The following is a 12,902-nucleotide window of genomic DNA, read 5'->3' as shown; positions in this document are numbered from 1 at the left end:
TCCAATTCATATTAATCTAATCTATATACCATCAACAAGAGCAGCCTCAGCAACCCTCCCTCTTGCTTCTAGAGCCACCTCGCTCACCCTCCTCCACAACTCCTCCTCCAAATTCCTTACATCCTCAGCAACACCTCCCAGCAACGCACTATTCTCTTGTGCCCGTCTCAACAGATACGGAATTGCATCTATACTCTTGCCCCAGGGAATATACTTGAAACTCGCAAACCCACCCACAGCCAGCCCACTCGACACCCCATCCTGCATCCCCATCAGCTGTGCAAAACAAACTCCCCCACTCCTCCTATCAACTCCATACTCATCCATAAGTGATATCGCATGGCGGATTGAGTCTCGATTGTGCGATGCGACGACAAGGGACACCGATGTTGGGTGACGAGATATATGGGATATGAGGTATGATAATGCGGTATCGTATTGTGTGTGTGTTGCGTCTGCGGATGGGTTTATGGGATCTGGGTAAGAGTTTTCGTGGGCGCGACGACGTTCAGAGTTCATGTATGCGCCGCGCACCATTTTGATGGCAAAGGAGTAGTTGGAGCGCATGGAGCGCTCGACGTCGCGTTTTAGGCGGGGGAGGGCGTCTTTTAGGTATAGTTGGTATGTCTGCGAAACGAAAAGAGGTCGTGGTGAGCCTGAGATAAACAGGAGCGAAACATAAAAAAGTCGAACTGGATGGAGTGGAACTCGATGGATGGAGAGTGCAACTCACATTAAAGACAACTGGTCCACGATTAGCATCAGCAGGTGGATTTATACGTTCAGCAAGTCCATTCGCCACATCATCAATCTAAACAATTAAACACATTAAGACACTAGAAAACATTCGAAGACTACCATATAAAAACCACTTACAGCAGGCTGGAAGTACGTCTGCTCCGCATCAATCAACACTCTCACATTCCGTTCTCGAGCATACAGACATACACCCTTTAAATCCATCAATATATCATCAAACATCTCTAGATCTGATTTAGCTATTCTACTCAACAGTTTCCGTCCTTCTGGATGCCAGACAGAAAAGACTTGCGATAGCGAGACATTGTCGACTGCATGTTGATTGTTGAGTGAATTGTATATCTTGATTGCTTCGTCACGAGTAGCGCCAACTGATTGTACGCCCGTGAGGATATCGTCTCGGGTGATGGTATCTTTGGTAGATTGTATAGCTGCGTGTACGGAATTCAGAGCCGTAGACCAGTCCATGAGTGTTTGAGGAGGTACTAGGGCAGTGACTTTAACGGCGATTAGAGACCCGGGTATAGAAGCAGCTACATCAATACACTCCTTCAGTATCTTTGCACATCTACTAGCATATGCTCGGGCTTCATCAGCAGTTGGTTGTGGCGCATCAGAATCAGCTTCGATCGCATAGTCCAAGATAGATCCAATCCCTAACGAAGCAAACTTGGCCATTGTAGAGTTCACCTCCCCCATTTCTTCACCTCCACAAAAGTGCTTGAAGAATGTATTCCTTATGAATCCATGCACGAGTGGATCTATGTGCAGTGCATGACTCCATTTGAGTAGTGTTGGTGTCCACGAGACCAGCGTGTGCATTTGGCATAGCTTGAATACGAGTAGGGAGTTCAATATTTCTGTGATTGATTTAGTGCTATATGGCCGAGATGATGATAAAATATCACGTTCGATTGTGGGTGATGAAGCTGTTGATGAGAGCGGCAATGGTGATGTGGTCGGTATGGCGAGACTCACGGCAGCTAGTAGACCTCCAGCTAATAGTATTCCGGTTTTTGTTCTAGTGGTGAATAACTGGAAGAAGGGAGATCGTCGTCGTTGGGATTTGTTGGCTATCGTTGTTAAGCTTCTGTGGTATGGTAGTTGATGGAGGCCATGGATTGTAGTAGAAGGACGGCATAGTATCGGTAATAGTGGTATAGCTCGATATCGTCTCATTGATATACAGCCCTCTCAACTGGCCGGCTTAAAAATGTAGAGTCGGAATTAAGACAGACACGTGAATACACCTCATGACGATCAAAGAACTTTGCGAGCAGGGAGAGCAAGTGTTTAATGAGCTCGATCTATACGAGAACTGATGTCTTGTCTTTGGAACTTGGGGTTCCTGTTCAAATCAGCGACATTTTTACGCGTCTCGCTTTCTGAGCAGGCATTTTCGAATTTGGCAAATATTCTACCAATTTTACGGACCGTTTTCGTGGATCTCACACGGGAACGGTTATGTAAACGTATCCAACTCCTCAAAGACCTGTTGATCATACGTTCACAGCAAGTCACCATCGATTTATTAATGTGTCGGCCAAACTTCCGATAAGACTATAAAGCATCAACGATTTACATACAACGAGACGCATAGATTTCTCTTCCAGAGCACTAGAACTCTCTTCCTGGCGTGTTTCCGGATGTTTTATCGTCGGTGTGACTGAAGCACTCGCTATCTTTTCTCACAAAACATCAGCGAATCGATGATAAAGGACGAGCAGCTCGGGGGATCATGAACAACAGCCCCAAAATCGATGACATATTGGCTTCCCTTGCCATGCTGCAGAACGGTGAGCACCGATCGATGGAAACTTGTCGCCTTTTTACCTGATTTTGTTTCTAGTGTTGTTTTGCAAGTTACCCTTGGCGTCCACCAAAGATCTTGAGCTAACCGTACTACAAATAGGTGCTCGCCGGCTAGCAGAAGAAAAAGAAGCAGCTGCAAAAAGACATCTCTCCCAGGATGACTCTGAGATATCGTCACCAAATGCGATGCAATCGACTCTGCATCAGCAGCAAGGCGAATCGTCGTCATCAACAGCAGAACGGGATAGGCATGTTGCTTGGATGCACTTAGATAACAGAACACCATGGGAAACGCGGCAGGAGCCAGGTTTTGATCCAATACGATTCTTCCCTTTACCTATTCACAATCCTGGACAACAGATAACCAGCAACGGACTCCAATCCCAACCAATACAACACGGAGCGCCCATTGGCTCGATTCCATCTACGATGATGAATCCGTATGGATATGTGCCACAGTTACCGTTTGTGGGCATGCCTTACCAACGTTGGAATGGTGCACCTGCACCGATAACGATGAAACCGATACAATCGAGTGGCCCGACCACTGCTACACCTATAAATATACCCAAAGATCATAGAAATACCATGATATCGTCATCGCCTTCACCGTCATCCAGTTCGGCGTCATCTTCAGCTAGAACGCAAACCCTAATGATGGACAATTCGAGAAACAAGGCTGTTGGAATGCATATGGGTACATTAGAAACTGTACTAGAGGCTCCTACAGCTCCTGCTCAGCGGATCCAAGAAGGACATACAACGTATCTGAATAAAGGTTAGTGCTCAGAAATGTTGGCTGAGTCTTGTTGGGTTTAAATCTTGTGAGATGCATGGCTCATCATCCGTTTTTAACATTTCGTAGGACAATGGTATGCTATAACGATGGCAGACAAGGCGCCGAGTGATTTAGAACTTGTATCTTTGCTCAAGCTGGAATTCCATAATGACAATGATAGACGGATGGCAGCCTCGAATTGGAGGTATTGGTTATCAACGCAACCGTCTATTGAAGCACGAGCGCTAGAACTAGGCAAGTGACGAATGGATCATCTTTTCCGGGTTCCCAAATATTATCCATGAAACTTAAAAAAAAAGGTACATGTTGATGGCAAGGACTAATATCAACTTTTAATTTAGCGGACGATCCGGAAACATCGCTCATCGTACCTATAGAATCCCAAACGCCAGCATTCGACCGCATCCAGTTTCGCTGGAGATCCGATACACCCATACGGATATGTGTGAGATTCAATCTCTTATCAACAGATTTCTCACCGACAAAAGGAATACGTGGCCTACCACTTCGAATCGTGATGGAAACATGTCTGACAAACGGTGTCATCGTAGACCGTCAATACTCTAAAATCAAGCTCTTTAGAGATAAAGGAGCAAACCGCAAAAACCGTAACGAGATGAAGAAACGGACACGTAGCGGTGAAGCTCCACGTAACCAGACCGTTAATGCCGTATCACAGCAACCTAATAGCAAACCTGGATCTCCTCCAACGACGCCCGGATCACCTCATAACATGGACGAGGATACAGCGTCAACCTCAATGATACCGGACGGTTTCCTACCAGTGCTACCCACGACTGTATTCACACCAGCACCCGACACATTCACAGAATCAGACCTGATGAATGAAGAATTCATTGTTAAAATCAGTGCTGAGTTAGCAACCGGTAAACTAGCACCAACTCATGACTGGAATCGAATGAATGACAATGGAAACATGAGTAATAATAACAGTAATAATAGTAATCAGTCTCGTGTCTCATCACCTGTGATACAAGAGTCTGGTCAAGTCAGAGGAGGAAGTGTGCCTGTTGGTACACCTAATGGGCTAGTGCCATCACTAATACCGGTCGTCAAGACCTTTGAAATGACTCCTCGTGGATCTAATGAGAGTTTAGAAGTATTGCTGAATTCATGGAGACCAGCTGTCCCAATGCCTGTGAGGTTTCAGGGGCCTCCCAATGATGTAGGTAGTGTGAATGACGCTATGCAGGATGACGATAGTGTCATGTACTTTCCAGTGGTCAAGAGACCTAGAACGTGTAAGTTGAAGTGATTGAATTGTTGACTTGGATATATGGAAGTTGCAGATTTTTATGCGTCATTTTGAATCCAACATAAATCTCATTGTTGCATTTTTTCTAGCTACATGTATATACATAAAACGCCCAGACGATACCAGATACAAGGCCATATACCTAAACGAACGCACAGTCAACGAACTCACATCCAGAATATACGAAAAACTGTCACCATCTGCTGCATCACCGTCAGGATCTTCAGCGTCTACTACCCCAAATACCAATACAATCACCACAACCAATAATACGATACCACGTCACCACATTGAGTGTGTACGAATGACCAAAGAACGGGGTCTAGAAGTCGAAGTGGAGGATGATACGGTGCAGGAAATTGAGGATGGGAGTGATATGCTGGTTGAGTGGGATGGAGAGACGAGACTGACGCTTATATTTTGAGGAGTTTGTGATGTTTTGTATGATACCCTTTTGTTGTAATTTGTAGATATTTGGTTGGGTAGCATAATGAAGATCGAATCAGATGTTGGTATTTAAAAGTGGATTTACTTGTTTGGCGCGTGAGAATCAAGCTTTGCAACTGCAACTCACCTTGCGACAGATTTTGAAGTTTTGGTACTCTAAGAATCGCGTTACAAGGAAACCAGAAGCTAATTGTTCGGTACCAGACGTACATTCGTTGATCAATTCCATCTAATTCCAGTTTAACAACTCTTCTTTCCATAGGCTCCTCCCTCACAGAGCTTCCCCCAAAGCATGAACATCAAAGCACTCGACCACATAGTCCTCTACTGCAAACACGTCCCCTCCGTAGTCGAATTCTACACCCGAGTCCTGAATTTTAAGCATATTGAAGCGCCAGCATCAGATGGCCGTATTGCCCACGGTTTAAGTTTCGCAAATTACAAGATCAATCTGCATCAAACTGGTGCTGAGTTTAAACCTCATTCACGAGTTCCTGCTGTTGGTATGCAGTTTAAAGCTATGAAGTGTATGTGAATGAATAGTTTCTGATACTGTTTGTGGCTTTTTGTCTGACAGGTAGTGCTGATTTTTGCTTGATCACTGACGATCTGAAGAGGTGTATAACTGTGTTGAGACGTGAGAATGTAAGTATAGAGGTGGGACCTGTGAAGAGGAATGGTGCTCGAGGAGCCATGTCGAGTGTCTATTTTCGGTATGTTCATGACACTGTGACGGACGCATACCTCATTTAATGCTAACTTCATGTAGTGATCCAGACGGCAACCTGGTCGAAATAGCCTCATACACACCAGAAGACGCCAAACTCATACCGACATAAACGAAATACACATTCAATATCAACTAGAAGAAGAGTTTATATTTTTTTGAATTCTTACTTGAACAAGCAAGCAAACACACTAGGGATTCTATGAGCAAGACACGAAAAAAGAAGAGACAAATGACAAATGTAAAATTCATTTTAAAGTCTGTCCTTTCTTCTTTACAAGGAAGCTTGTTCTCCTCTCATGACAAATTGTTTACGAGGAGCAATGGCACCAGTCTTTGAGACGACCTTGGCAACGTCTTCCTTGGAGATGGTGCGGCATTCAGTGGCAGGGTTGTATCCGACACGGGCTCGAGGGTCAACGTAGCTGGCGCTGGGTTTGGCGTTGGGGAAGGCCTTGGAGTATACCTATCCACAGAAAAGAAGGTAAGAAAAGAGTTTCATTAAAAGACTGGCATCTGGTACTTACAGTTACGACGACGGCACCACCGAGACCAACGTTGTGTTGTAAAGCGTACTTCACGTTTTGGATTTGACGTTCACCGGCCCATCCACGTAATTGCCAGTTGAGTTCACAGCATTGGGCTAATCCAGTAGCTCCGAGAGGGTGTCCCTAATTAACAGGAGGAGAGTTAACAAACTGTGTGAATCCAAAGTGTGTGATGCTTTTTGGCGAATAGATTTGCCTTATAGCTTATAAATACATGTTTTGCATCATTCAAACAAAAGAAATAAAACAAGAAAGGAAAGGATGGCAATCGTTAAAATACCTTGGAGATCAAACCACCAGAAACGTTGACTGGTACTCGCTTGTTGGCACCGAGCTTGGAGCCAGCTGGAGAGAACCTGTTGAGTAAAAGTGTCGTTAGATACCAGCGTTCCCACTGGAAACATTTCTCCAAAGTTCAATTACATACTTGGGGTGGTATGGAGCACCAGAAGCGACCCATGGACCAGCACCTCCAGGTGGGCAGATTCCAAGAGCATCGTAAGTGATGAGCTCGTTAGCAGAGAAACAGTCTATTATCATGGGGCGATGCATTGATTAATAACTATCTTGTTTTTCTTTCCACAAAAATAAACATACCATGTAATTCAACAATATCAATATCCTTGGCCTGGATCTTTGCAATCTTGAATGCATCCTTGGCAGCCCTTCTGGTCATGTCAGCACCAGCGATTTCTTGAGCGCTGATTGGTTTGCCAGAGACAGCGAAAGCACGGCCAGAGTCGGTAGCCATTACTTGAGCCGAGATTTCAACAGCTTGGGGTTCCAAACCGTGCTTCTTGACGAAAGCTTCGGAACATACGATGGCACAAGCTGAACCATCGGATGTTGGGGAGCAGTGGAGGAGAGTGAGAGGTGGGTGGATGGTACGGGCGTTGTGGACTTGTTCCAAGGTCCAGAAGTCCTTGAATTGAGAGTATCTGGGTGGAATGTTTGGGTAAGTTTGCAAGGCAAAAAGAAATGTCTGCGACGTTTGCCAATGAAACTTACGGGTTCAAGGTTCTACAATGGAATAAATGAAAATGGTGAGATTTGATTCCAAATAAACAAAAGGGCGAGCGTATGGCCTCTGAATGTAACACTTACGAGTGAGCATGGTTCTTTTGGGCAATCATGTCCATGTGTTCGTTTTTGGTGGTTGGGTGCTCGTTACAGTATTCAATACCGGCGTTACCAAAGATTTGGGGAGCACCAGGGGCCTTGGGGTTCATGGTGAAGATTTCTGTAATGGGAGGGAGACTTTTAGCTTGGGCAAGAGAAAAAATTACAAATACACGAAACAAGGATGACTTACCAGCCATCAAACGACCACCGACTGCACCGGGGTTTTCACGGTCCTATAAACATGAAAACGAAAGGTATCAGGAAACTTGTTCTTTGACCGCACCAAACTCAAAAGTTTTGACTCACAGGGAATCGAGAAGCTGGGAGACTTCCAGGTGCCATCTTTTCAAAACCGAGAGCCATGGCACATTCAGCCATACCACCAGCAACGGCTTGACGAGCCAAGAACAAGGCAGTAGATCCAGTAGAACAGTTGTTGTTAACGTTCATGATTGGGATTTGAGTCAAACCCAATTGGTAGAGGGCACGCTGTTAGGAGAGCAAGATTAGTTTGCTGTAATGCGACGTATGATTAGGGATGAAGTCGTACTTGTCCACAGGTTGAGTCACCTATTGACCGATGACACGTCAGCATTGAGGTCTTTTTGGAACATTCAAATTCAGAGAGGATGAGGTATACATACCGTAAACGTATCCGACAGCTGCGAATTCGACTGAGTCGTAAGTCAAACCACTATATAAATCATCCTAGTGTGAGAACAACAAACTTCCAAAACTGAAGGAGCAGTTACGCCAATAGAACTCACGCATCCAAGAGAGCCTTGGTACCAGATTCCAAAGCGTAGTCAACGTAATCTATTCAATACAAACCGAACCAGTTAGACCAATAAACCAGAAAACTTTTTCGGCCAAAGTCAAGTCGCACTATTTGAAAAACTTCACAAAGACATACCTTTGCTGTTTTTGCCAGGTTTATCGAACGAGGTCATGCCTAATCATCATTGCAGTTCATAACGTGAGCTTGCCATATCTCTCGAACGGTTTCTCAAAAACGTTCGCAAAGCTTCCAAAAAAGAAATCGTCATCACAAGTTTCAAACACATACCAAGTCCGACGACGTAGGCCTAGAATTGTGGTCGGTCAATTAGTTATCATGATTGTATAGAGCAAGGACAAGTTATGTAGAGTCTTCTTTGTCCAGTGCTGGGCTTCGAACGCTTCCTTTCAAGGCAATGTGACACTTCTCGTTGCTCCCACGGCCAATTAGACGACAAACCACCAACAAAGAGAGAACTGGCAGGAAGCAAGCTCTTACCTTTCTGAAGTCTTTGGCAGAACTCATGATTTACTTATTGGATTTAGTTTGGTTTCTAGTTCTTCTGTGTGTGGTTGAGTTGTAGAGTGAGAAAGTCAGCAAACAAGGCAAAAGTGAAGGCCGTTTAACAGGGTGACATCACCAGTACCAATCGCTTATATGATGAAGAAAAAACATTGGGGAGAGTTCTACATCTGATCTAAAAGGGAGATTCTCGTTCCTCGTCGCGTTAGACACGAGCAACACAACGACAGAGCGGGTCGTTGGGGTTTTGAAATCTTTAAATCTAGTGAATGTATATGATAAAAATGGGTGATAAAAATATGATGTATGAAATTAACTCAAAAGTAGATGTTCACAGCGTGATCAACACCCTCTTCCTCTCCTGCTCTCTCTCTCTATCTCTCTCATGTTGTCACTGTTCACGACCAACGGAAGCCAAATGCCCATGGAACGATGCTCTAACCTCGTCACAGGTGAATACAAAGACACCAGGTCCTTGTAGATCTTCGAGATGTACTTCCATCTGCTGTTGTTCTTGTATAGGTGCAGCAGAGGTTCTATCACCAGCCTGAGAAGAAACTACTGTTGAAGACGCCCAATCAACCTCTGCTATCTTCTTCCATGTTGGAGGTAATGGTCGTGGACCCACAATCTGTTGGAGGACATCCTTGAAAGACAAAATTGAATGTCAATACAGAAGGATGACGGCTCGACCTTTTTGTGTCCTCAACCAAATTGCAAAGACGTACCTCAGACACAAAATCTCCTTGATACAAGAATGCAGTAGATACTTTAGCTTCTGTTTTGCCCAATGGAGGGAAGAATCGAATAGATCCTCTTTTCAATACTTGACGTTCTGTAAGGTGGACTACCGCGACCTGAGCCGGTGGAGCGTATGTAAACGAGATTTTAGAGACACTACGCTTCCATAGTTCTGCTACTTTATCTACACGCTTTGGTGCAAAAGTAGGGAGGTATCTAGGTGGCAAGTCACCATTCTGGAAGGTGACGACTTCATTGGCAAAGTGTACAGTCATGGAGTACAATCGACCTTGAAAAGTGAAAAAGTGTTAAAACATCACAGATGGGGCGCAGTCGATAAGAGATACCTCAATAGACAAGCAATTCCTAAAAGCATTTTTGCAAGACATACCTGGCATGACGAGTTGGGGTATATCAAAAGCATTCCTCAAACTGACATGTCCATCACCAGACAACACATCATCCAACGTACCACCCACCGATAGAGGAAACACCAAATCATACGTAATCCTCCTTAATCGACCACGATCTCGACCAGGCCCTTCTCGGAACTCAAGCTTCACATTCTCAACACTCCCAATATAATTATCTCCATCACCATGAGCACGAGAAAAGATAAGTTGGTCTTGTTCTAAAAAGATGTTAAAGTAGCGATGCAACAACATTCTAGCATGTGGATCAGGATGTGTTTCAACCGTCCATGTTGCTGCTGCTGTGGATGGTGTTATCGTGCCACTTCCATCAGGAGATTGGGCATCATCGTTGACGGTATTACGATGTATGAAACGACGATGTTGTTGATGGAGTGTTTGTATCAAGTCGACTTCTATTTCTTGGATTTCGAGTAGGCGACGGAATGTGGGACCAACCAAGAGGTCAGTTTTAGCTTGGGCATGACGGATGAGGTTTTCGGCTCGAAGCATTATAGTACTGACATAGTCATTCACTTCGTGATCGATTTCACTTTGACGGTTTTGAGACATCATAATAATAGGAGCCTATTGTTAATCTTTAATTGATTAAACTGATGTTAATTACTTAAGGATAAGACCTCAAGATAAGAAGGATGTCGTCTTCGTCATTTTCGACTTCACTTTCCGACTTTTCTTTTGTTGGGAGCATTGAACCTTACTTGAATAGAAGCAATCATAGAAAGGAAGAAATTGAGGAGAATGAAGGGATATGGATCCCATCTAAAGGGTTGGGAGGGACGAGGTGAGCAAAAACAGGTCATGCCAAGTATATGAATGGACCACCAATTGATCCATCACTCAACACATGGACTTACGTGCTACCAACATAGTTCTCCAAGATTTCATTGAGGAAGGCCCATACAGCGATAAATGAAATACAAACAATGACAAATCCCCAACTTCCACCAAATCTCGCTACGGCATCAGCAGCTTTCTGTCCTAATGTTCTCGTCTTTTGAAATGGTTCCTAAATATGATAGTACGTGTTACGAAATAATATGCTCACTATGCGACACTTTGACGCTCAGACGAAACAAATTCTCAAAAATTGGTGGAAAGGCTTGCCTGCCAGTTTGGTTCAACAAGTTCAAACTCTCCAAGATTCTTCATAACAGAAGCCTGCAATTCAGCAGTTTCGTCTTCATCTTCATTCATCATTTCATCTATACGTGCTTGCATGGCTCGTTGAAGGTCATACATGCAGACTCGGGCATGTGATGGAAAGTCCAAGATGTTGTTCATGCGTTTCATATGCCTCACAATAGGTGGCTGATGAGTTGATGAAGAGGTGAGAGATAAATCCGGTTGGATCAATGTCTAATGGACATCCCAGCGAAAAAAAGAAACTGCGAACACCTGCAAGTCTCACCTTGACGTGTTTGACGAATACCGAATGAACCTCGACAGGCTCTCTCAATGGCCTGCCACATATAATACAATGTATAACTTCAGCATCATTCTTAGCAAGAGCCTTCCTCCTTCTTCGAGTTCTCCTTTGTCCTTTTGTAGCTTTCGTAGTGGTGGCAGGCGATGGCGAGATGTCGAAATCTGGCATAAAGATGTCGATATCTTCATCCTCATATTCGGCTTGCTTTTCGTTAGGCAAAGTATTATTAAGATACGTCTGTCCGTCCAGCTGCGGCGACTCGATGTCGATGTTTTCAGCGTTTGCATCGAGGACAGCATCGGTTGATGCAAAGTGCATCAAGCTGTAGTTGTCACTGTCATATTCGCCCGTTGCAGAGTCCCTGTCTGAAGATGCGTTATTAATGCCGTTGCCATTCTCTGATGACAGCAATACAGTTTGTCTCGTTGATGGAGGCAGCAAATATTGAGGTGGCTTCCATGCCATGACTTGATCAAGTGTGCTCCCATCGCTAGCTTTGCTGTCATGGCCTACATCCTGGCTGTCCATCTTGTTCTTGAAGATCTTTCGAAGTTTTGAATTTTTGAACAAAAAGTGTGTATCTTTCTGAAGCAGACTGAAGCGAAGGGACGCGAGGGACTGGAGCAACGCGAGGAACTCGCGCGATCCTGTACAAATCAACCTTGTCAAGAAATATATGGAAGAATATAAGCAAAATTATACAGATATCGCCACATCATCCAGTCAAAGCTCTCCCAAACATTCAGATCAAATGACTCCCTAAATCAAAACATGTCAGTCCGTCTGTATATGATCTACAATCAGGTTCAACATTACTTGCCTTCAAAAACGTCTTGGACAAGAAGGACCTGATAGGTTCCATAAGACTACGAATATTGCCACTGATATGAGTGTTGACATCTCTTTGCAGAGTCTTATATAACAGTGGAAACTGTGGCATTGCATGTGAGAGCAATATCAAAAGTCCCATTTGACAGAGTCCCCATGAGAGCGACCGGATTGGATCAAGATCCACCAAGTATGCAACAAAGTATATAACTTTGAGAGATACAGCAGCTAGAGCGAAGCTGTCGAAGGAAAACGAGCTTAGCGATCAAATAACATGAGTTTGAAGAACAAGCACTTACTGGGTTTGAACTTGAAGAGGAACGTTTGTGAGATGAGCTACAACGATGGCAGCAACCATTAAAGGATAGGTCTCAATCAAGTTCTGTGTCCCTGCCCTAGCCCTTGCTGCCATTCCAGTGAGAGCCTCACGGTTTGCGCGAGGAAGCTATGGAAGAATGAGACTGTTGGTGACAAGTGGTTCCCTCAGATTGCCAGTCTCTGGTTGAATACCTTGTTGTTGAGCCTGACATTAGGATCAAAAGCTTGCAATGTTGCAGTAGGAATGGCCACGATACAGTATGTAAAGACACCGGCGAGTGCCAAACATGCAAATGGAACGTCCTTTGGTCCTGGAAGGGATTCGACGGGATAGAGGTAAGTTACACGTACAGACAATTAAAAAT

The 12,902-nt window shown here is 44.3% G+C and overlaps 3 protein-coding genes across 3 annotated transcripts; all 3 read right to left on the bottom strand.

Moving 5' to 3' along the window:
• Positions 1-21: 21 nt before the first annotated feature.
• SmJEL517_g01963 (proline dehydrogenase) lies at positions 22-1,938 on the bottom strand (the record flags this gene model as incomplete). The annotated part of the gene is made up of 3 exons (XM_031167891.1): positions 22-627; positions 734-811; positions 877-1,938. The coding sequence occupies 3 exons, from the start codon at positions 1,936-1,938 to the stop codon at positions 22-24; spliced, it is 1,746 nt and encodes a 581-aa protein (XP_031026082.1).
• A 4,156-nt stretch (positions 1,939-6,094) lies between these two features.
• SmJEL517_g01962 (uncharacterized protein) lies at positions 6,095-8,793 on the bottom strand (the record flags this gene model as incomplete). The annotated part of the gene is made up of 15 exons (XM_031167890.1): positions 6,095-6,286; positions 6,348-6,491; positions 6,649-6,724; positions 6,796-6,898; positions 6,966-7,306; positions 7,377-7,388; positions 7,473-7,608; positions 7,681-7,723; positions 7,797-7,979; positions 8,041-8,060; positions 8,135-8,184; positions 8,258-8,306; positions 8,404-8,442; positions 8,557-8,575; positions 8,767-8,793. 15 exons carry the CDS (start codon positions 8,791-8,793, stop codon positions 6,095-6,097), a joined length of 1,434 nt encoding a protein of 477 aa, XP_031026083.1.
• Positions 8,794-9,181: 388 nt separating this feature from the next.
• Positions 9,182-11,919, bottom strand: SmJEL517_g01961 (uncharacterized protein; the record flags this gene model as incomplete). The annotated part of the gene is made up of 7 exons (XM_031167889.1): positions 9,182-9,436; positions 9,519-9,820; positions 9,923-10,529; positions 10,664-10,724; positions 10,820-10,971; positions 11,088-11,273; positions 11,374-11,919. The coding sequence occupies 7 exons, from the start codon at positions 11,917-11,919 to the stop codon at positions 9,182-9,184; spliced, it is 2,109 nt and encodes a 702-aa protein (XP_031026084.1).
• Between the last annotated feature and the right edge of the window lie 983 nt (positions 11,920-12,902).

This window comes from Synchytrium microbalum (genome assembly GCF_006535985.1).
Source record: "Synchytrium microbalum strain JEL517 chromosome Unknown SmJEL517_scf0007, whole genome shotgun sequence".
Taxonomy (NCBI): Eukaryota; Fungi; Chytridiomycota; class Chytridiomycetes; order Synchytriales; family Synchytriaceae; genus Synchytrium; species Synchytrium microbalum.
Note: the sequence above shows the minus strand (reverse complement) of the source record. Positions and strands in the feature narration are given on the sequence as shown.